This window comes from Coregonus clupeaformis, chromosome 40 (genome assembly GCF_020615455.1).
Source record: "Coregonus clupeaformis isolate EN_2021a chromosome 40, ASM2061545v1, whole genome shotgun sequence".
Taxonomy (NCBI): Eukaryota; Metazoa; Chordata; class Actinopteri; order Salmoniformes; family Salmonidae; genus Coregonus; species Coregonus clupeaformis.
This window is the reverse complement of record NC_059231.1, coordinates 7,590,225-7,614,636: the sequence shown is the minus strand read 5'-3', so window position 1 is coordinate 7,614,636 and position 24,412 is coordinate 7,590,225. Positions and strand designations below refer to the sequence as shown.

Genomic DNA, 24,412 nt, shown 5'->3' with positions numbered 1-24,412 from the left:
GTGTAGGCCACTGTACCGATGGTTGATAAGGACAGTATGTCTGAGTGTGTAGGCCACTGTACCGATGGTTAATGAGGACAGTATGTGTTAGTGTGTAGGCCACTGTACCGATGGTTAATAAGGACAGTATGTCTGAGTGTGTAGGCCACTGTACCGATGGTTAATAAGGACAGTATGTGTTAGTGTGTAGGCCAATGTACCGATGGTTAATAAGGACAGTATGTCTGAGTGTGTAGGCTACTGTACCGATGGTTAATAAGGACTGTATGTCTGAGTGTGTAGGCCACTGTACCGATGGTTAATGAGGACAGTATGTGTTAGTGTGTAGGCCACTGTACCGATGGTTAATAATGACAGTATGTCTGAGTGTGTAGGCCACTGTACCGATGGTTAATAAGGACAGTATGTGTTAGTGTGTAGGCTACTGTACCGATGGTTAATAAGGACAGTATGTCTGAGTGTGTAGGCCACTGTACCGATGGTTAATAAGGACAGTATGTGTTAGTGTGTAGGCCACTGTACCGATGGTTAATAAGGACAGTATGTCTGAGTGTGTAGGCCACTGTACCGATGGTTAATAAGGACAGTATGTGTTAGTGTGTAGGCCACTGTACCGATGGTAATAAGGACAGTATGTGTTAGTGTGTAGGCCACTGTACCGATGGTTGATAAGGACAGTATGTCTGAGTGTGTAGGCCACTGTACCGATGGTTAATAAGGACAGTATGTGTTAGTGTGTAGGCCACTGTACCGATGGTTAATAAGGACAGTATGTCTGAGTGTGTAGGCCACTGTACCGATGGTTAATAAGGACAGTATGTGTTAGTGTGTAGGCCACTGTACCGATGGTTAATAAGGACAGTATGTCTGAGTGTGTAGGCCACTGTACCGATGGTTAATAAGGACAGTATGTCTGAGTGTGTAGGCCACTGTACCGATGGTTAATAAGGACAGTATGTGTTAGTGTGTAGGCCACTGTACCGATGGTTAATAAGGACAGTATGTCTGAGTGTGTAGGCCACTGTACCTATGGTTAATAAGGACAGTATGTCTGAGTGTGTAGGCCACTGTACCGATGGTTAATAAGGACAGTATGTCTGAGTGTGTAGGCCACTGTACCGATGGTTAATAAGGACAGTATGTGTTAGTGTGTAGGCCACTGTACCGATGGTTAATAAGGACAGTATGTCTGAGTGTGTAGGCCACTGTACCGATGGTTAATAAGGACAGTATGTGTTAGTGTGTAGGCCACTGTACCGATGGTTAATAAGGACAGTATGTGTTAGTGTGTAGGCCACTGTACCGATGGTTAATAAGGACAGTATGTGTTAGTGTGTAGGCCACTGTACCGATGGTAATAAGGACAGTATGTGTTAGTGTGTAGGCCACTGTACCGATGGTTGATAAGGACAGTATGTCTGAGTGTGTAGGCCACTGTACCGATGGTTAATAAGGACAGTATGTGTTAGTGTGTAGGCCACTGTACCGATGGTTAATAAGGACAGTATGTCTGAGTGTGTAGGCCACTGTACCGATGGTTAATAAGGACAGTATGTGTTAGTGTGTAGGCCACTGTACCGATGGTTAATAAGGACAGTATGTCTGAGTGTGTAGGCCACTGTACCGATGGTTAATAAGGACAGTATGTCTGAGTGTGTAGGCCACTGTACCGATGGTTAATAAGGACAGTATGTGTTAGTGTGTAGGCCACTGTACCGATGGTTAATAAGGACAGTATGTCTGAGTGTGTAGGCCACTGTACCGATGGTTAATAAGGACAGTATGTGTTAGTGTGTAGGCCACTGTACCGATGGTTAATAAGGACAGTATGTGTTAGTGTGTAGGCCACTGTACCGATGGTAATAAGGACAGTATGTGTTAGTGTGTAGGCCACTGTACCGATGGTTGATAAGGACAGTATGTCTGAGTGTGTAGGCCACTGTACCGATGGTTAATAAGGACAGTATGTGTTAGTGTGTAGGCCACTGTACCGATGGTTAATAAGGACAGTATGTCTGAGTGTGTAGGCCACTGTACCGATGGTTAATAAGGACAGTATGTGTTAGTGTGTAGGCCACTGTACCGATGGTTAATAAGGACAGTATGTCTGAGTGTGTAGGCCACTGTACCGATGGTTAATAAGGACAGTATGTCTGAGTGTGTAGGCCACTGTACCGATGGTTAATAAGGACAGTATGTGTTAGTGTGTAGGCCACTGTACCGATGGTTAATAAGGACAGTATGTCTGAGTGTGTAGGCCACTGTACCTATGGTTAATAAGGACAGTATGTCTGAGTGTGTAGGCCACTGTACCGATGGTTAATAAGGACTGTATGTCTGAGTGTGTAGGCCACTGTACCGATGGTTAATAAGGACAGTATGTGTTAGTGTGTAGGCCACTGTACCGATGGTTAATAAGGACAGTATGTCTGAGTGTGTAGGCCACTGTACCGATGGTTAATAAGGACAGTATGTCTGAGTGTGTAGGCCACTGTACCGATGGTTAATAAGGACAGTATGTCTGAGTGTGTAGGCTACTGTACCGATGGTTAATAAGGACAGTATGTGTTAGTGTGTAGGCCACTGTACCGATGGTTGATAAGGACAGTATGTCTGAGTGTGTAGGCCACTGTACCGATGGTTAATAAGGACAGTATGTCTGAGTGTGTAGGCCACTGTACCGATGGTTAATAAGGACAGTATGTCTGAGTGTGTAGGCCACTGTACCGATGGTTAATAAGGACAGTATGTGTTAGTGTGTAGGCCACTGTACCGATGGTTAATAAGGACAGTATGTGTTAGTGTGTAGGCCACTGTACCGATGGTTAATAAGGACAGTATGTGTTAGTGTGTAGGCCACTGTACCGATGGTTAATAAGGACAGTATGTGTTAGTGTGTAGGCCACTGTACCGATGGTTGATAAGGACAGTATGTCTGAGTGTGTAGGCCACTGTACCGATGGTTAATAAGGACAGTATGTGTTAGTGTGTAGGCCACTGTACCGATGGTTAATAAGGACAGTATGTGTTAGTGTGTAGGCCACTGTACCGATGGTTAATAAGGACAGTATGTGTTAGTGTGTAGGCCACTGTACCGATGGTTAATAAGGACAGTATGTGTTAGTGTGTAGGCCACTGTACCGATGGTTAATAAGGACAGTATGTGTTAGTGTGTAGGCCACTGTACCGATGGTTGATAAGGACAGTATGTGTTAGTGTGTAGGCTACTGTACCGATGGCGTGTCTCTCATAATGGTTGGCCAGTTCTCTCATCTCCTCTGCCTCATCCTCCTCTTCCTCAGCCAGCTTCTTCAGGATCTTACTAGCAGCCAGAGCTGCTGACATACAGTCCCGGCACTGCACACAACAAACACACATGTTCAGAGTAAAAACGTGTTTTATCCTCATCATATCTTCTTATTTACTCTGTTTCAAGCTTTAACTGCAGAATGAATACTTTGGGATAACTAGAGAACTACACCAGTCAGTCAGTTCCATAGATAGACTGTCCTGCACTGGTACGTCACCCACTCTACCTGCTCCCAGGCGATCTCAGCCAGCTCTTTCTTGTTCTGCAGGATGGCCCAGAGGAAGAGGTCTCCGCCTGGGTCTCTGAGGGTCTCCCCTCCCCTGTCTGAAACTCTCCCTGCTGCTAAGTTTGGGTCTGGCGAGGCCTGGAGCTCCAGCTGCTCTTTGGGTGGCAGCTAGCACAGAACAGATAGGTAGGTCAGTAGGAAGCTAGCACAGAACAGATAGGTAGTTTAGTAGGAAGCTATCACAGAACAGATAGGTAGGTCAGTAGGAAGCTAGCACAGAACAGATAGGTAGGTCAGTAGGAAGCTAGCACAGAACAGATAGGTAGGTCAGTAGGAAGCTAGCACAGAACAGATAGGTAGGTCAGTAGGAAGCTAGCACAGAACAGATAGGTAGGTCAGTAGGAAGCTAGCACAGAACAGATAGGTAGGTCAGTAGGAAGCTAGCACAGAACAGATAGGTAGGTCAGTGGGAAGCTATCACAGAACAGATAGGTAGGTCAGTAGGAAGCTACACAGAACAGATAGGTAGGTCAGTAGGAAGCTAGCACAGAACAGATAGGTAGGTCAGTAGGAAGCTAGCACAGAACAGATAGGTAGGTCAGTAGGAAGCTAGCACAGAACAGATAGGTGGGTCAGTAGGAAGCTAGCACAGAACAGATAGGTAGGTCAGTAGGAAGCTATCACAGAACAGATAGGTAGGTCAGTAGGAAGCTAGCACAGAACAGATAGGTAGGTCAGTAGGAAGCTAGCACAGAACAGATAGGTAGGTCAGTAGGAAGCTAGCACAGAACAGATAGGTAGGTCAGTAGGAAGCTAGCACAGAACAGATAGGTGGGTCAGTAGGAAGCTAGCACAGAACAGATAGGTAGGTCAGTAGGAAGCTAGCACAGAACAGATAGGTAGGTCAGTAGGAAGATAGCACAGAACAGATAGGTAGGTCAGTAGGAAGCTAGCACAGAACAGATAGGTGGGTCAGTAGGAAGCTAGCACAGAACAGATAGGTAGGTCAGTAGGAAGCTAGCACAGAACAGATAGGTGGGTCAGTAGGAAGCTAGCACAGAACAGATAGGTAGGTCAGTAGGAAGCTAGCACAGAACAGTAAGGTAGGTCAGTAGGAAGCTAAAACAGAAGAGATAGGTGGGTCAGTAGGAAGCTAGCACAGAACAGATAGGTAGGTCAGTAGGAAGCTAGCACAGAACAGATAGGTAGGTCAGTAGGAAGATAGCACAGAACAGATAGGTAGGTCAGTAGGAAGCTATCACAGAACAGATAGGTAGGTCAGTAGGAAGCTAGCACAGAACAGATAGGTGGGTCAGTAGGAAGCTAGCACAGAACAGATAGGTAGGTCAGTAGGAAGCTAGCACAGAACAGATAGGTGGGTCAGTAGGAAGCTATCACAGAACAGATAGGTAGGTCAGTAGGAAGCTAGCACAGAACTGATAGGTAGGTCAGTAGGAAGCTAAAACAGAAGAGATAGGTGGGTCAGTAGGAAGCTATCACAGAACAGATAGGTAGGTCAGTAGGAAGCTAGCACAGAACAGTTAGGTAGGTCAGTAGGAAGCTAAAACAGAACAGATAGGTAGGTCAGTAGGAAGCTAGCACAGAACAGATAGGTAGGTCAGTAGGAAGCTAGCACAGAACAGTAAGGTAGGTCAGTAGGAAGCTAAAACAGAAGAGATAGGTGGGTCAGTAGGAAGCTAGCACAGAACAGATAGGTAGGTCAGTAGGAAGATAGCACAGAACAGATAGGTAGGTCAGTAGGAAGATAGCACAGAACAGATAGGTAGGTCAGTAGGAAGCTATCACAGAACAGATAGGTAGGTCAGTAGGAAGCTAGCACAGAACAGATAGGTGGGTCAGTAGGAAGCTAGCACAGAACAGATAGGTAGGTCAGTAGGAAGCTAGCACAGAACAGATAGGTGGGTCAGTAGGAAGCTATCACAGAACAGATAGGTAGGTCAGTAGGAAGCTAGCACAGAACAGATAGGTAGGTCAGTAGGAAGCTAAAACAGAAGAGATAGGTGGGTCAGTAGGAAGCTATCACAGAACAGATAGGTAGGTCAGTAGGAAGCTAGCACAGAACAGTTAGGTAGGTCAGTAGGAAGCTAAAACAGAACAGATAGGTAGGTCAGTAGGAAGCTAGCACAGAACAGATAGGTAGGTCAGTAGGAAGCTAAAACAGAACAGATAGGCGGGTCAGTAGGAAGCTAAAACAGAACAGATAGGTAGGTCAGTAACATACTCATGGCTCTCTCCAGATAAACTGTTCCCGTCCATACATCCAGCTAGGTTCTCTGTACATCGCACGGACAGGAAGAAAGAACCCCCCCGGGAAGAAGAACGGTGGAGTCTTTCATGATTTACTACTCATGGTGTGATTGTCATAACGTACAGGAACTCAAGTCCTTTAGTTTACCCAACCTGGAATACCTCACAATAAAGCCTGTTTGATCATATCAAGTCTTGTAATACTTTTGCCATTCTATTACTTATAAGCTTTGTTATTATTTTATTGTTGTCACAGTTTATTGAACTTATGATTCTATAATCAATAGGGGACTTTCCAGATTTTCCAGGTTTTAATATAACTGAAATAACTATTTGATACATGGAACTGGGAAGTACTGAATTAAGTGACGTGTGTGTTGTCATTTGTGTAAATAGTACATTGTCCCCAAATATTGAATATAATTATATGGGAAAGCCATCCATTCCTGGTGCTTTTCTCCACGCAAACGTTTTAACAGTCTCTAATATTTATTATTTGGGTGATCTCTGTTTTTAGTGATTCTTTTTTGTCTGCTGATAGCTGCTTCAGGGTTGTTGAGTCTAAGAAGGCTGTGGGATCAGGCCAACTGTTGTTTAATTATTGCCTAGTTAAATAAAGGTGAAATAAAATAAAAATAAAAATTTTTAATCAGATTTATATACATTTTCATAGAAGCTTTTAATATTGTCATTAATGACGTTGTTATTTCTAATGACCACATTTATATCTTTATCTTTAAAATTATAACTGCTTTAGCAAGTATTCATTTTGTGAGGGTTGCGAGATATTTACCAGGTTTATTTTTCATTAAGTAATATGCTTTATTTGAGTTTAACCTGTAATTGGTGGCTCTCTTCAAATGTAAAAGTTCGTATTCCTGCTTAAGTTCAGACAGTTCATTTTCTTCTTGACCTTTATGGGCATTTTCTAAGATAGTCATTTATTTTTATAAAATTTTTATTTGTAAATCAGATTTAGCTTTTGCCGAGTATGAGATGCCCCTAATGTATGCCTTAAAGTCATCCCATATTATATCTGGTGTCACGGATTCTGCCGAGGCTGCTCCTCCTCCTTGCTCGGGCAGGCTTCGGCATTCGTCGTCCCCGGAGTACTAGCTACTGCCGTTCGATGTTATCTGTGTTTGTTTAGTTTTGTCTGTATTGTTTACACCTGTTCGTCATTATGTTAATTGTTTCCCTTATAATTACCCCTGTCTACCATTAGTACTTTGTGTGTGATTGTTTTCCCCTTCACGGTTGTCTATTTTGTGAGCGGGTTATTTCCTCCCTGCGTGGAGTTATTTCTGTGTCCTTTTGGATCCTTTTCGTATTAAAGTACGTATCCGAGAGTTCTGTGTCCTGCGCCTGACTTCGTTTACCGCATCTCACAGACAGCCGTGACAGAATCACACAGCTTACCATGGAGTCAGCAGGAGTGACGGCACCGACTGGATCACTCGAGGAGCGCGTCCTACAACAGGCAGCGATGCTCCAAAATCTTGGTGCCGCTATGGATAACGTTATGAACACTTTGGGACGATGGGAGAGAGGAGGTTTGCCCACACCTCCTCCAACGATACCACCACCATCGGCTACTCCTATCGTCTCACATCCGGAGTCCAGTGGAATTCGGCTCTCGCTCCCGAGGGCTTATGATGGCACCGCAGCCGGGTGTCAGGGTTTACTGCTCCAGTTGGAACTTTATCTGGCAACCATTCACCCGGCACCCTCGGGATACGAGAGCGTGTCCGCCCTCATGTCCTGTCTGTCCGGCAAGGCACTAGAGTGGGCCAACGCCGAGTGGGGAGGGATAGACGCCGCTACTGTGAACTATGCAGAGTTCACCCGCCGCTTCAGGGCAGTGTTCGATCATCCACCAGAGGGGATGGCGGCGGGTGAGCGTCTATTCCACCTCAGACAGGGGAGGAGGAGCGTGCAGGAATTCGCACTGGACTTCCGGTCTCTGGCTGCTAATTCGGGATGGAATGAGAGGGCCCTCATCGACCACTACAGATGCAGCCTGAGGGAGGACGTTCGTCGAGAGCTGGCCTGCAGGGACACCAACCTAAGCTTCGATCAGCTGGTGGACATGTCGATTCGCTTGGATACCCTGTTGGCTACCCGCGGACGTCCAGCGCTGGGGCCGTCCATTCCATCCCCCAGCACCTCCGAGCCGAGCCCTATGGAGCTCGGGGGTGCTGGTAGTAGGGAGGCCAGGAAGGAGGCTGTCCCCTGCACCAACTGTGGCCGCCGAGGACACACGGCGGTTCGGTGCTGGGGAGGGTCTCCTCGGATTCGAGGCAGCAGGCAGCGCACTGATGAGTCATTCCCGGTGAGTAAGGTCCCAACTCACCCAGAGCTCTCTGCTGTTCATATGTGTATCCAAGTGATGTTTCCAGAAGTTTCTTCTTACTCCCAGCATAAGGCACTAGTCGATTCAGGCGCAGCTGGGAATTTTATCGATCGCCATTTCTCATATAAGTTAGGGATCCCTATATTACCAGTCGATGTGCCCTTCCCTATCCATGCCCTAGATAGCCGGCCTTTGGGGTCGGGATTGATTAGGGAGGTCACAGCGCCACTGAAGATGAAAACGCAGAAGGGTCATGAGGAGACTATACAGTTGTATTTATTTGACTCTCCTGCGTTTCCAGTGGTGTTGGGACTTCCCTGGTTAATATCTCATGACCCCAACATTTCATGGCAACAGAGGGCTCTCAAGGGATGGTCTGATCAGTGTGTGGGGCGGTGTGTAGGTGTTTCTGTAGGGGCAACGACGGTGGAGAGTCCGAACCAAATGCCCACAATGCACATTCCTCCTGAGTATGCCGATTTGGCAAGCGCCTTCTGTAAGAAGAAGGCGACTCAATTACCACCTCATCGACAGGGGGATTGTGCGATAGACCTCCAGGTTGGCGCGGCGCTCCCTCGCAGCCATGTGTATCCTCTGTCTCAGGAGGAGACGGCTGCTATGGAGACATACGTCGCCGAATTCTTGAGACAGGGATACATACGGCCTTCCACTTCTCCTGCGTCCTCAAGTTTATTTTTTGTGAAGAAGAAGGATGGGGGTTTACGCCCGTGTATTGATTACCGTGGTCTCAATCAGATCACTATTAAATACAGCTATCCTCTCCCTCTGATTGCTAGTATGACGGAGTCATTACACGGGGCACGCTTCTTCACAAAATTGGATCTCAGGAGCGCTTACAACCTGGTGCGCATTCGGGAGGGAGATGAGTGGAAAACAGCCTTCAGTACCACCTCGGGTCACTATGAGTACCTCGTCATGCCATACGGTCTAATGAATGCTCCTTCAGTCTTCCAATCATTTGTAGACGAGATTTTCCGGGATTTGCATGGACAGGGGGTAGTGGTGTATATTGATGACATTCTGATATACTCCGCTACACGTACCCGAGCATGTGTCCCTGGTACGTCGGGTGCTGGGTAGACTGTTGGAGCATGATCTGTATGTGAAGGCAGAGAAATGTCTGTTTTTCCAGGAGTCCATCTCCTTCCTGGGACACCGGTTGTCTGCGTCAGGGGTGGAGATGGAGATTGACCGCGTTTCAGCCGTGCGTAATTGGTAGACTCCAACTACAGTAAAGGAGGTGCAGCGGTTTTTGGGTTTTGCCATTTACTACCGGAGGTTTATCCGGGGTTTTGGACAGGTAGCGGCTCCCATTACCTCCCTGCTAAAGGGGGGCCCGGTGCGTTTGCAGTGGTCGGCTGAGGCGGACAGGGCATTTAGTCATTTGAAGGACCTGTTCACCTCAGCTCCGGTGCTGGCACATCCGGATCCCTCTTTGGCGTTCCAAGTCGAGGTGGATGCGTCCGAGGCGGGGATCGGTGCTATACTGTCTCAGCGCTCAGGCACGCCTCCAAAACTCTGTCCCTGTGCTTTCTATTCTAAGAAGCTCAGTCCGGCGGAGCGCAATTATGACGTGGGGGACAGGGAGCTGCTAGCTGTGGTCCAGGCCCTGAAGGTGTGGAGATATTGGCTTGAGGGGGCTAACCACCCTTTTCTCATTCTGACTGACCATCGTAACCTGGAGTACATCCGGGCAGCGAAGAGACTGAACCCTTGTCAGGCTAGGTGGGCCATGTTTCTGGCCCGGTTTGTCTTTAAGATCACGTATATCCCCGGGTCACAGAACGTTAAGGCAGACGCCCTGTCCTGACGATATGACACAGAGGAGAGGTCCATTGAGCCCACTCCCATACTACCGGAGTCTTGTCTCATGGCACCGGTGGTGTGGGAGGTCGATACGGAAATCGAGCGGGCGTAACGTACCGACCCTTCTCCCCCAGAGTGTCCAGAGGGACGGAGGTACGTGCCGCTCGAGGTCCGTGACCGACTGATTTATTGGGCTCACACGTCACCCTCCTCTTGTCATCCTGGCATCGGTCGGACAGTGCATTGTCTTAGCGGGAAGTACTGGTGGCCCACCTTAGCTAAGGACGTGAGAGTTTACGTTTCTTCCTGCTCGGTGTGCGCCCAGTGTAAGGCACCTAGACACCTGCCCAGGGGGAAGTTACAACCTCTCCCCGTTCCACAACGGCCGTGGTCTCACCTGTCGGTGGATTTTGTCACGGACCTTCCCCCCTCCCAGGGGAATACCATGATCTTGGTCGTTGTGGATCGGTTTTCTAAGGCCTGCCGTCTCATCCCTATGCCAGGTCTTCCTACAGCCCTACAAACGGCCGAAGCCCTGTTTACTCACGTTTTCCGGCACTACGGGGTGCCTGAGGATATAGTGTCTGATCGGGGTCCCCAGTTCACCTCTAGAGTGTGGAGGGCGTTTATGGAACGTTTGGGGGTCTCGATCAGCCTTACCTCGGGTTTTCACCCTGAGAGTAATGGGCAGGTGGAGAGAGTAAACCAGGATGTGGGTAGGTTTCTGAGGTCCTACTGCCAGGACCGGCAGGAGGAGTGGTCGGGGTATATTCCCTGGGCAGAGATAGCCCAAAACTCACTCCGCCACTCCTCCACTAATCTCACTCCTTTCCAGTGTGTGTTGGGCTATCAGCCGGTTCTGGCACCCTGGCATCAGAGCCAGATCGAGGCTCCTGCGGTGGATGAATGGTTTCGGCGCTCGGAGGAGACATGGAACGCTGCGCACGTCCATCTGCAGCGGGCCATCAGACGGCAAAAGGCGAGCGCCGATCGCCACCGCAGTGAGGGTCCGGTTTATGCACCGGGAGATCGGGTCTGGCTCTCGACCAGAAACCTTCCCCTTCACCTGCCCTGCCGGAAGCTGGGCCGGCGGTTTGTGGGGCCATTTAAAGTCCAACGGAGATTGAACGAGGTATGTTATAGGTTACAGCTGCCTGTTAATTATCGCATTAACCCCTCGTTCCATGTGTCTCTCCTCAGGCCGGTGGTAGCTGGTCCACTCCAGGAGAATGAGGTACGAGAGACCCCTCCGCCCCCACTAGACATCGAAGGGGCTCCGGCGTACTCAGTCCGTTCCATCGTGGATTTGAGGTGTCGGATATGGGGTCTGCAGTATCTCGTGGAGTGGGAGGGGTACGGTCCGGAGGAACGGTGCTGGGTCCCTAGGAGGGACATCCTAGATCCCTCCCTGTTGACAGAGTTCCACCGGAGTCACCCGACTCGCCCTGCTCCGCGTCCTCCTGGCCGTCCCCGAGGCCGGGGTCGGCGCACGGCTGGAGCCGCGCGTCAAGGGGGGGGGGTACTGTCACGGATTCTGCCGAGGCTGCTCCTCCTCCTTGCTCGGGCAGGCTTCGGCATTCGTCGTCCCCGGAGTACTAGCTACTGCCGTTCGATGTTATCGGTGTTTGTTTAGTTTTGTCTGTATTGTTTACACCTGTTCGTCATTATGTTAATTGTTTCCCTTATAATTACCCCTGTCTACCATTAGTACTTTGTGTGTGATTGTTTTCCCCTTTACGGTTGTCTATTTTGTGAGCGGGTTATTTCCTCCCTGCGTGGAGTTATTTTCTGTGTCCTTTTGGATCCTTTTCGTATTAAAGTACGTATCCGAGAGTTCTGTGTCCTGCGCCTGACTTCGTTTACCGCATCTCACAGACAGTCGTGACATCTGGTGTTGGCTTTTCTCTGTCCTCTATGTCTACATTTGTAATGGTAAAGGTTTTGTATTTTTTTATTTATGTATTTCATACTTTTTGGGTCCAGATGATGCGCTCTGTTAATTCTCCAAACTCTGTCACTAAGTGGTCCTCTGTAGCTCAGCTGGTAGAGCACGGTGCTTGTAACGCCAAGGTAGTGGGTTCGATCCCCGGGACCACCCATACACAAAAATGTATGCACGCATGACTGTAAGTCGCTTTGGATAAAAGTGTCTGCTAAGTAGCGTATTATAAGTGTACTTTTATAGGTGTAATTAAGCATGATAACAGAGAATGATCCGATATCAATATATCATTAATTTTTTTATCCAGTAAATTGTGAGTGCATTTTTGGAAATAAAAATGTAGTCAATTCTTGAACAGCTTTTCTTACTTTGTAGCTGGGAGTAGTAATCTCCAGGTGTCCTGTAAATTATTTGCAGAAATTACATTTCTCAGCCTCTTTGGAGGCTCCCTAAATATGCCTTTCTTATTACTGCGTCTGTCAATCTTATCGAATGTGTGATTTAGGTCACCTGCTAAACTAATAGTTCCTGTCTGGGTTTGATCTAATATAGCTTGAATTCTATCTAAAAACACAAGATTTGCCCCTGGTGGGATATTCACTGAAATCAATGTGTATATTTCATATTTTCAATTTAATATTAGAAAACAGCCTTCTGCGTCCATGTGCTGGGATCTAAGGGAGACAATTGTGTATTCTTATTTATCAGGATGCCTGCACCTCTGCTGTTTCTACACTAGGTGGCAGCATAGGCCTCTCCAACCCAGCTCATCTTTAAATATCATTTTTCTTTTTAAATGTAACTCTTGCAACAAAAAAAAACACATCCGCTGACAATCTCTTTAAGAGTTCGAGTACCTTATGCTTTTATTTCTTTTTTTTATGGTGCCCGTGCACATTCCATGTGATAAGATGGATTTTGATGGTCTTTACCTGTATAGAATCAAAGTTAACCTTATCTGTTCCGTCTATCATTGAAGAACCAAATAAAACTTTGTAGCAGACATGACATAGAATGGGAGGATCATAGTATGAATACATAGTTATTGTATACATTACATATATAGAGTTTGTGGGCTTGTAGACTGAGCAGACGTTTAAGCGTGTTAACCCTCACAAGGCTGCCGGCCCAGACGACATCCCTAGCCACGTCCTCAGAGCATGTGCAGACCAGCTGGCTGGAGTGTTTACGGACATATTAAATCTCTCCCATCCCAGTCTGTCGTCCCCACTTGTTTCAAAATGGCCACCATTTTTCATGTACCCAAGAAAGCTAAGGTAACTGAACTAAATGACTATCGCCCCGTAGCACTCACTTCTGTCATCATGAAGTGCTTTGAGAGACTAGTCAAGGATCATATCACCTCCACCTTACTCGGCACCCTAGACCCACTGCAATTTGCATACCGACCCAATAGATCCACGGGTGACGCAATCGCCATCGCACTGCACACTGCCCTATCCCATCTGGACAAGAGGAATACCTATGTAAAAATGCTGTTCATTGACTATAGCTCAGCATTCATTTACATTTACATTTTACATTTACGTCATTTAGCAGACGCTCTTATCCAGAGCGACTTACAAATTGGTGCATTCACCTTATAGCCAGTGGGATAACCTATCCTATCCCAGGTATTCCTTAAAGAGGTGGATTTCTCTTTAGGAAAAAAAAACGCATTGTCTCCGTACTGCTGTGCTGTTTGTTGCTACTTGGCTACCTGCCAAACTATTCACGTTTTACTTTTAATAAACGTTTAATCAATCTTTGTGTTCAACAAATTTACCAACTTTTTAGTTTTGTCCTCACTCATCTTTTTTCGTTAAACTTTTTCACCCCGGACGTTTATCCCGAGACAGAAGAGTCATTTTCCTGTGCGTTTTAGCTGCCAACTTTACGTTATTTTCCTTTTTTCCATCGCAACTTTTTTCCCTTATTCAACTTTTTCACTCCGGACGCTTTATCTGGACATGGTTCATCAACATCTTCAACAGCCGAAGCTAAGTAGTAACATTAACATGATGTCTTCTAATTGCAGTCGCTGTACTCATAATATACAGGAGAACGATCGCCCTTACGGCGAAAATAGCTGTGCTACAAGCCCAGCTTCAGACGCAATCGTTAGGCAAGGGTAATCTCAGTGTAGGAAAGGAAGAAACAGCGTCTGTGCCACCAGTAAGTACAGACAGTAACGTTAGTATAAATCCCCCGCACAGTCCCCGCAGCCGGACAACTTTCTCATGGCTTCTGGAGGGAAATACTGTTGGAATGCTCAACCGGTGTCGCTCATTCAGCCGACAGAAACCTTCAACCGGTTTTCCCCATTATGTAGCGAGTCGGAGTCTGAGTCTGAGTCTTCTCTAGTCTCTACTCCTCCCGTTACGGGGTCTGAGACGCCGAAGGCTCCACCATTAGCTCTGACAAATTGAAAACCCTAGTCATTGGCGACTCCATTACCCGCAGTATTAGACTTAAAACGAATCACCCAGCGATCATACACTGTTTACCAGGGGGCAGGGCTACCGACGTTAAGGCTAATCTAAAGATGGTGCTGGCTAAAGCTAAAACTGGCGAGTGTAGAGAGTATAGAGATATTGTTATCCACGTCGGCACCAACGATGTTAGGATGAAACAGTCAGAGGTCACCAAGTGCAACATAGCTTCAGCTTGTAAATCAGCTAGAAAGATGTGTCGGCATCGAGTAATTGTCTCTGGCCCCCCTCCCAGTTAGGGGGAAGTGACGAGCTCTACAGCAGAGTCTCAGCACTTAATCGCTGGTTGAAAACTGTTTTCTGCCCCTCCCAAAAGATAACATTTGTGGATAATTGGCCCTCTTTCTGGGACTCACCCACAAACAGGACCAAGCCTGACCTGCTGAGGAGTGACGGACTCCATCCTAGCTGGAGGGGTGCTCTCCTCTTATCTACCAACATAGATAGGGCTCTAACTCCTCTAGCCCCACAGTGAAATAGGGTGCAGGCCAGGCAGCAGGCTGTTAGCCAACCTGCCAGCTTAGTGGAGTCTGCCAATAGCACAATCAGTGTAGTCAGCTCAGCCATACCCATTGAGACTGTGTCTGTGCCTCGACCTAGGTTGGGCAAAACTAAACATGGCGGTGTTCACCCTAGCAATCTTATTAGGATAAAGACCTCCTCCATTCCTGCCATTATTGAAAGAGATCGTGATACCTCACATCTCAAAATAGGGTTACTTAATGTTAGATCCCTCACTTCAAAGGCAGTCATAGTCAATGAACTAATCACTGATCATAATCTCGATGTGATTGGCCTGACTGAAACATGGCTTAAGCCTGATGAATTTGCTGTGTTAAATGAGGCCTCACCTCCTGGTTACACTAGTGACCATATTCCCGTGCATCCCGCAAAGGCGGAGGTGTTGCTAACATTTACGATAGCAAATTTCAATTTACAAAAAAAAAATGGCGTTTTCATCTTTTGAGCTTCTAGTCATGAAATCTATGCAGCCTACTCAATCACTTTTTATAGCTACTGTTTACAGGCCTCCTGGGCCATATACAGCGTTCCTCTCTGAGTTTCCTGAATTCCTATCAGACCTTGTAGTCATAGCAGATCATATTCTAATTTTTGGTGATTTTAATATTCACATGGAGAAGTCCACAGACCCACTCCAAAAGTCTTTCGGAGCCATTATCGACTCAGTGGGTTTTGTCCAACATGTCTCTGGACCTACTCACTGCCACAGTCATACTCTGGACCTAGTTTTGTCCCATGGAATAAATGTTGTAGATCTTAATGTTTTTCCACAAAATCCTGGACTATCGGACCACCATTTTATTACATTTGCAATCGCAACAAATAATCTGCTCAGACCCCAACCAAGGAGCATCAAAAGTCGTGCTATAAATTCTCAAACAACACAAAAATTCATTGATGCCCTTCCAGACTCCTTCTGCCTACCCAAGGACGTCAGAGGACAAAAATCAGTTAACCACTTAACTGAGGAACTCAATTTAACCTTGCGCAATACCCTAGATGCAGTTGCACCCCTAAAAACGAAAAACATTTGTCATAAGAAACTAGCTCCCTGGTATACAGAAAATACCCGAGCTTTGAAGCAAGCTTCCAGGAAATTGGAACGGAAATGGCGCCACACCAAACTGGAAGTCTTCCGACTAGCTTGGAAAGACAGTACCGTGCAGTACCGAAGAGCCCTCACTGCTGCTCGATCATCCTACTTTTCCAACTTAATTGAGGAAAATAAGAACAATCCAAAATTTCTTTTTGATACTGTTGCAAAGCTAACTAAAAAGCAGCATTCCCCAAGAGAGGATGGCTTTCACTTCAGCAGTGATAAATTCATGAACTTCTTTGAGGAAAAGATCATGACCATTAGAAAGCAAATTACGGACTCCTCTTTGAATCTGCGTATTCCTCCAGGGCTTAGCTGTCCTGGATCTGCACAGCTCTGCGAGGGCCTGGGATCGGGAGAGACACTTAAGTGTTTTAGTACTATATCTCTTGACACAATGATGAAAATAATCATGGCCTCTAAACCTTCAAGCTGCATACTGGATCCTATTCCTACTAAACTGCTGAAGGAGCTGCTTCCTGTGCTTGGCCCTCCTATGTTGAACATAATAAACAGCTCTCTATCCACCGGATGTGTACCAAACTCACTAAAAGTGGCAGTGATAAAGCCTCTCTTGAAAAAGCCAAACCTTGACCCGGAAAATATAAAAAACTATCGGCCTATATCGAATCTTCCATTCCTCTCAAAAATTTTAGAAAAAGCTGTTGCGCAGCAACTCACTGCCTTTCTGAAGACAAACAATGTATACGAAATGCTTCAGTCTGGTTTTAGACCCCATCATAGCACTGAGACTGCACTTGTGAAGGTGGTAAATGACCTTTTAATGGCGTCAGACCGAGGCTCTGCATCTGTCCTCGTGCTACTAGACCTTAGTGCTGCCTTTGACACCATCGATCACCACATTCTTTTGGAGAGACTGGAAACCCAAATTGGTCTACACGGACAAGTTCTGGCCTGGTTTAGATCCTACCTGTCGGAAAGATATCAGTTTGTCTCTGTGAATGGTCTGTCCTCCGACAAATCAACTGTACATTTCGGTGTTCCTCAAGGTTCCGTTTTAGGACCACTATTGTTTTCACTATATATTTTACCTCTTGGGGATGTTATTCGAAAACATAATGTTAACTTTCACTGCTATGCGGATGACACACAGCTGTACATTTCAATGAAACATGGTGAAGCCCCAAAAATTGCCCTCGCTAGAAGCCTGTGTTTCAGACATAAGGAAGTGGATGGCTGAAAACTTTTTACTTTTAAACTCGGACAAAACAGAGATGCTTGTTCTAGGTCCCAAGAAACAAAGAGATCTTCTGTTAAATCTGACAATTCATCTAGATGGTTGTAAAGTCGTCTCAAATAAAACTGTGAAGGACCTCGGTGTTACTCTTGACCCTGATCTCTCTTTTGACGAACATATCAAGACTGTTTCAAGGACAGCTTTTTTCCATCTACGTAACATTGCAAAAATCAGAAATTTTCTGTCCAAAAATGATGCAGAAAAATTAATCCATGCATTTGTTACTTCTAGGTTAGACTACTGCAATGCTCTATTTTCCGGCTACCCGGATAAAGCACTAAATAAACTTCAGTTAGTGCTAAATACGGCTGCTAGAATCCTGACTAGAACCAAGAAATTTGATCATATTACTCCAGTGCTAGCTTCCCTACACTGGCTTCCTGTTAAGGCAAGGGCTGATTTCAAGGTTTTACTGTTAACCTATAAAGCGTTACATGGGCTTGCTCCTACCTATCTTTCCGAGTTGGTCCTGCCGTACATACCAATACGTACGCTACGGTCACAAGACGCAGGCCTCCTAATTGTCCCTAGAATTTCTAAGCAAACAGCGGGAGGCAGGGCTTTCTCCTATAGATCTCCATTTTTATGGAACAGTCTGCCTACCCATGTGAGAGACGCAGACTCGGTCTCAACCTTTAAGTCTTTACTGAAGACTTATCTCTTCAGTAGGTCATATGATTGAGTGTAGTCTGGCCCAGGAGTGTGAAGGTGAACGGAAAGGCTGGAGCAACGAACAGCCCTTGCTGTCTCTGCCGGGCCGGTTCCCCTCTCCACTGGGGTTCTCTGCCTCTAACCCTGTTGCAGGGGCTGAGTCACTGGCTTGCTGGTGCTCTTTCATGCCGTCCCTGGGAGGGGTGCGTCACTTGAGTGGGTTGAGTTACTGACGTGATCTTCCTGTCTGGGTTGGCGCCCCCCTTGGTTTGTGCTGTGGTGGAGACCTCTGTGGGCTATACTCGGCCTTGTCTCAGGATTGTAAGTTGGTGGTTGGGGATATCCCTCTAGTGGTGCGGGGGCTGTGCTTTGGCGGAGTGGGTGGGGTTATATCCTTCCTGTTTGGCCCTGTCCGGGGTTTCTTCGGATGGGGCCACAGTGTCTCCGGACCGCTCCTGTCTCAGCCTCCAGTATTTATGCTGCAGTAGTTTATGTGTCGGGGGGCTGGGGTTAGTTGGTTATACCTGGAGTACTTCTCCTGTCTTATCCAGTGTCCTGTGTGAATTTAAGTATGCTCTCTCTAATTCTCTCGTTCTCTCTTTCTCTCTGAGAACCTGAGCCCTAGGACCATACGTCAGGACTACCGGGCATGATGACACCTTGCTGTCCCCAGTCCGCCTGGCCTTGCTGCTATTCCAGTTTCAACTGTTCTGCCTGTGGCTACGAAACCCCTACCTGTCCCAGACCTGCTGTTTTCAACTCTTTAATGATCGGCTATGAAAAGCCAACTGAGAGACCTGAGCCCTAGGACCATATGTCGGGACTACCGGCCGTGGTGACTCCTTGCTGTCCCCAGTCCGCCTGGCCTTGCTGCTATTCCAGTTTCAACTGTTCTGCCTGCGGTTATGGAACCCCTACCTGTCCCAGACCTGCTGTTTTCAACTCTTAATGATCGGCTATGAAAAGCCAACTGAGATTTATTCCTGATTATTATTTGACCATGCTTGTCACTTATGAACATTTTTGAACATCTTGGCATGGTTCTGTTATAATCTCCACCCGGCACAGCCAGAAGAGGACTGGCCACCCCTCATAGCCTGGTTCCTCTCTAGGTTTCTTCCTAGGCTTTCGCCTTTCTAGGGAGTTTTTCCTAGCCACCGTGCTTCTACACCTGCATTACTAGCTGTTTGGGGTTTTAGGCTGGGTTTCTGTACAGCACTTCGAGATATTAGCTGATGTAAGAAGGGCTATATAAAATAAAATTGATTGATTGATTGATTCAAATGTCTCCGGAAGGTGGTGAGTGACTCCGCTGTCCTGGCGTTGTGAGGGAGCTTGTTCCACCATTGGGGTGCCAGAGCAGCGAACAGTTTTGACTAGGCTGAGCAGGAACTGTGCTTCCGCAGAGGTAAGGGTGCCAGCAGGCCAGAGGTGGATGAACACAATGCCCTCATTTGGGTGTAGGGACTGATCAGAGCCTGAAGGTACGGAGGTGACGTTCCCCTCACAGCTCCGTAGGCAAGCACCATGGTCTTGTAGCAGATGCGAGCTTCAACTGGAAGCCAGTGGAGTGTGTGGAGGAGCGGGGTGACGTGAAAGAACTTGGGAAGGTTGAACACCAGATGGGCTGCGGCATTCTGGATGAGTTGTAGGGGTTTAATGGCACAGGCAGGGAGCCCAGCCAACAGCGAGTTGCAGTAATCCAGACGGGAGATGACAAGTGCCTGGATTAGGACCTGTGCCGCTTCCTGTGTAAGGCAGGGTCGTACTCTCCGAACGTTGTAGAGCATGAACCTACAGGATTGGGTCACCGCCTTGATGTTAGCGGAGAACGACAGGGTGTTGTCCAGGGTCACGCCAAGGCTCTTCGCACTCTGGGAGGAGGACACAACGGAGTTGTCAACCGTGATGGCGAGATCATGGAACGGGCAGTCCTTCCCCAGGAGGAAGAGCAGCTCCGTCTTGCCAAGGTTCAGCTTGAGGTGGTGATCCGTCATCCATACTGCTATGTCTGCCAGACATGCAGAGATGCGATTCGCCACCTGGTTATCAGAAGGGGGAAAGGAGAAGATTAGTTGTGTGTCGTCTGCGTAGCAATGATAGGAGAGGCCATGTGAGGATATGACAGAGCCAAGTGACTTGGTGTATAGCGAGAATAGGAGAGGGCCTAGAACTGAGCCCTGGGGGACACCAGTGGTGAGAGCACGTGGTGCGGAGACAGCTTCTCGCCACGCCACTTGGTAGGAGCGACCGGTCAGGTAGGACGCAATCCAAGAGTGAGCCGCGCCGGAGATGCCCAGCTCGGAGAGGGTGGAGAGGAGGATCTGATGGTTCACAGTATCAAAGGCAGCAGACAGGTCTAGAAGGACAAGAGCAGAGGAGAGAGAGTTAGCTTTAGCAGTGCGGAGAGCCTCTGTGACACAGAGAAGAGCAGTCTCAGTTGAATGACCAGTCTTGAAACCTGACTGGTTTGGATCAAGAAGGTCATTCTGAGAGAGATAGCAAGAGAGTTGGCTAAAGACGGCACGCTCAATAGTTTTGGAGAGAAAAGAAAGAAGGGATACTGGTCTGTAGTTGTTGACATCAGAGGGATCGAGTGATGGTTTTTTGAGAAGGGGTGCAACTCTCGCTCTCTTGAAGACGGAAGGGACATAGCCAGCGGTCAAGGATGAGTTGATCAGCGAGGTGAGGTAAGGGAGAAGGTCACCGGAGATGGTCTGGAGAAGAGAGGAGGGGATAGGGTCAAGCGGGCAGGTTGTTGGGCGGCCGGCCGTCACAAGTCGCAAGATTTTATCTGGAGAGAGAGGGGAGAAAGAAGTCAAAGCATAGGGTAGGGTAGTGTGAGCAGGACCAGCGGTGTCATTTGACTTAATAAATGAGGATCGGATGTCGTCAACCTTCTTTTCAAAATGGTTGACGAAGTCATCCACAGAGAGGGAGGAGGGGGGGATTCAGCAGGGAGGAGAAGGTGGCAAAGAGCTTCCTAGGGTTAGAGGCAGATGCTTGGAATTTAGAGTGGTAGAAAGTGGCCTTAGCAGCAGAAACAGATGAAGAAAATGTAGAGAGGAGGGAGTGAAAAGATGCCAGATCCGCAGGGAGTCTAGTTTTCCTCCATTTCCGCTCGGCTGCCCGGAGCCCTGTTCTGTGAGCTCGCAATGAGTCATCAAGCCACGGAGCTGGAGGGGAGGACCGAGCCGGCCAGGAGGATAGGGGACATAGAGAGTCAAAGGATGCAGAAAGGGAGGAGAGGAGGGTTGAGGAGGCAGAATCAGGAGATTGGAGGGAGAAGGATTGAGCAGAGGGAAGAGATGATAGGATGGAAGAGGAGAGAGTAGCGGGAGAGAGAGAGCAAATGTTGCGACGGCGCATTACCGTCTGAGTAGGGGCAGAGTGAGTAGTGTTGGAGGAGAGCGAGAGAGAAAAGGATACAATGTGTGGTCCGAGACATGGAGGGGAGTTGCAGTGAGATTAGTAGAAGAACAGCATCTAGTAAAGATGAGGTCAAGCGTATTGCCTGCCTTGTGAGTAGGGGGGGACGGTGAGAGGGTGAGGTCAAAAGAGGAGAGGAGTGGAAAGAAGGAGGCAGAGAGAAATGAGTCAAAGGTAGACGTAGGGAGGTTGAAGTCCCCCAGAACTGTGAGGGGTGAGCCATCCTCAGGAAAGGAACTTATCAAGGCGTCAAGCTCATTGATGAACTCTCCAAGGGAACCTGGAGGGCGATAAATGACAACACCAGAGTACCCTCCAAGCTCATCATTATGCTCAGGGCCCTGGGTCTGAACCCCTCACTGTGCAACTGGGTCCTGGACTTCCTGACGGGCCGCCCCCAGGTAGTGAAGGTAGGAAACAACACCTCCACTACGCTGATCTTCAACACTGGGGCCCCACAAGGGTGCGTGCTCAGCCCCCTCCTGTACTCCCTGTTCACCCATGACTGCGTGGTCACGCACGCCTCCAACTCAATCATCAAGTTTGCAGACGACACAACAGTGGTAGGCCTGATTACCAACATCGACGAGACAGCCTACAGGGAGGAGGTGAGGGCCCTGGCAGAGTGGTGCCAGTAAAATAACCTCTCCCTCCACCTCAACAAATGAAAGGAGCTGATCGTGGACTTCAGGAGACAGCAGAGGGAGCACGTTCCCATCCAGAAGACATCCAGACAGTACAGGTGCATCAAATCTGGGACTGATAGAATGAAAAACAGCTTCTATCTCAAGGCCATCAGACTGTTAAATAGCCATCACTAGCACATTAGAGGCTGCTGCTGCCTATTGAAATCACTACTTTAAGAAATGGAACACTAGTCACTTTAATAATGTTTCCATATCTTGCTCTACTCATCTCATATGTATATATTGTATTCTATTCTATAATATTCTACTGTATCTTAGTCCATGCCGCTCTGTCATTGCTTGTCCATATACAGTGGGGAGAACAAGTATTTGATACACTGCCGATTTTGCAGGTTTTCCTACTTACAAAGCATGTAGAGGTCTGTAATTTTTATCATAGGTACACTTCAACTGTGAGAGACGGAATCTAAAATAAAAATCCCGAAAATCACATTGTATGATTTTTAAGTAATTAATTTGCATTTTATTGCATGACATACGTATTTGATACATCAGAAAAGCAGAACTTAATATTTGGTACAGAAACCTTTGTTTGCAATTACAGAGATCATACGTTTTCTGTAGGTCTTGACCAGGTTTGCACACACTGCAGCAGGGATTTTGGCCCACTCCTCCATACAGACCTTCTCCAGATCCTTCAGGTTTCGGGGCTGTCGCTGGGCAATACGGACTTTAAGCTCCCTCCAAAAATGTTCTATTGGGTTCAGGTCTGGAGACTCGCTATGCCACTCCAGGACCTTGAGATGCTTCTTACGGTTGCCCAGGCTGTGTTTTTCGGGTCATTGTCATGCTGGAAGACCCAGCCACGACCCATCTTCAATGCTCTTACTGAGGGAAGGAGGTTGTTGGCCAAGATCTCGCGATACATGGCCCCATCCATCCTCCCCTCAATACGGTGCAGTCGTCCTGTCCCCTTTTCAGAAAGGCATCCCCAAAGAATGATGTTTCCACCTCCATGCTTCACGGTTGGGATGGTGTTCTTAGGGTTGTACTCATCCTTCTTCTTCCTCCAAACACGGTGAGTGGAGTTTAGACCAAAAAGCTCTATTTTTGTCTCATCAGACCACATGACCTTCTCCCATTCCTCCTCTGGATCATTCAGATGGTCATTGGCAAACTTCAGACGGGCCTGGACATGCGCTGGCTTGAGCAGGGGGACCTTGCATGCGCTGCAGGATTTTAATCCATGACGGCGTAGTGTGTTACTAATGGTGTTCTTTGAGACTGTGGTCCCAGCTCTCTTCAGGTCATTGACCAGGTCCTGCCGTGTAGTTCTGGGCTGATCCCTCACCTTCCTCACGATCATTGATGCCCCACAAGGTGAGATCTTGCATGGAGCCCCAGACCGAGGGTGATTGACCGTCATCTTGAACTTCTTCCATTTTCTAATAATTGCGCCAACAGTTGTTGCCTTCTCACCAAGCTGCTTGTCTATTGTCCTGTAGCCCATCCCAGCCTTGTGCAGGTCTACAATTTTATCCCTGATGTCCTTACACAGCTGTCTGGTCTTGGCCATTGTGGTAGAGGTTGGAGTCTGTTTGATTGAGTGTGTGGACAGGTGTCTTTTATACAGGTAACGAGTTCAAACAGGTGCAGTTAATACAGGTAATGAGTGGAGAACAGGAGGGCTTCTTAAAGAAAAACTAACAGGTCTGTGAGAGCCAGAATTCTTACTGGTTGGTAGGTGATCAAATACTTATGTCATGCAATAAAATGCAAATTAATTACTTAAAAATCATACAATGTGATTTTCTGGATTTTTGTTTTAGATTCCGTCTCTCACAGTTGAAGTGTACCTATGATAACAATTACAGACCTCTACATGCTTTGTAAGTAGGAAAACCTGCAATATCGGCAGTGTATCAAATACTTGTTCTCCTCACTGTAGTTAAAGAGTTACCACTAGTCGGCCTCCGCCCAGTAACCTTCCCTGAACTTAGTCACTGTCACTGGCCGGCTACCACCCAATTACTCAACCCTGCACCTTAGAGGCTGCTGCCCTATCTACATAGTCATTGAACACTGGTCACTTTAATAATGTTTACTTACTATTTTACCCACTTCATATGTATAGACTGTATTCTAATGTCCATTGCTCGTGTTTCTTGGCCCAAGCAGGTCTCTTCTTCTTATTGGTGTCCTTTAGTTGTGGTTTCTTTTCAGCAATTCGACCATGACGGCCTGATTCACGCAGTCTCCTCTGAACAGTTGATGTTGAGATGTGTCTGTTACTTGAACTCTGTGAAGCATTTATTTGGGCTGCAATCTGAGGTGCAGTTAACTCTAATGAATGTATCCTCTGCAGCAGTGGTAACTCTGGGTCTTCCTTTC

General features: G+C 47.3%; 1 protein-coding gene across 1 annotated transcript in view; it reads right to left on the bottom strand.

Annotated features, from left to right (window-relative positions):
* trpm2 (transient receptor potential cation channel, subfamily M, member 2) overlaps positions 1 to 24,412 on the bottom strand; it is a 134,008-nt gene that overhangs the window by 55,161 nt on the left and 54,435 nt on the right. The window contains exons 11-12 of the mRNA XM_041868944.2: positions 3,537 to 3,704; positions 3,234 to 3,357 (exon numbers count right to left, since the gene is read on the bottom strand). Coding sequence (XP_041724878.2) covers positions 3,234 to 3,357; positions 3,537 to 3,704 — 292 coding nt within the window. The remainder of the gene's footprint in view (positions 1 to 3,233; positions 3,358 to 3,536; positions 3,705 to 24,412) is intronic.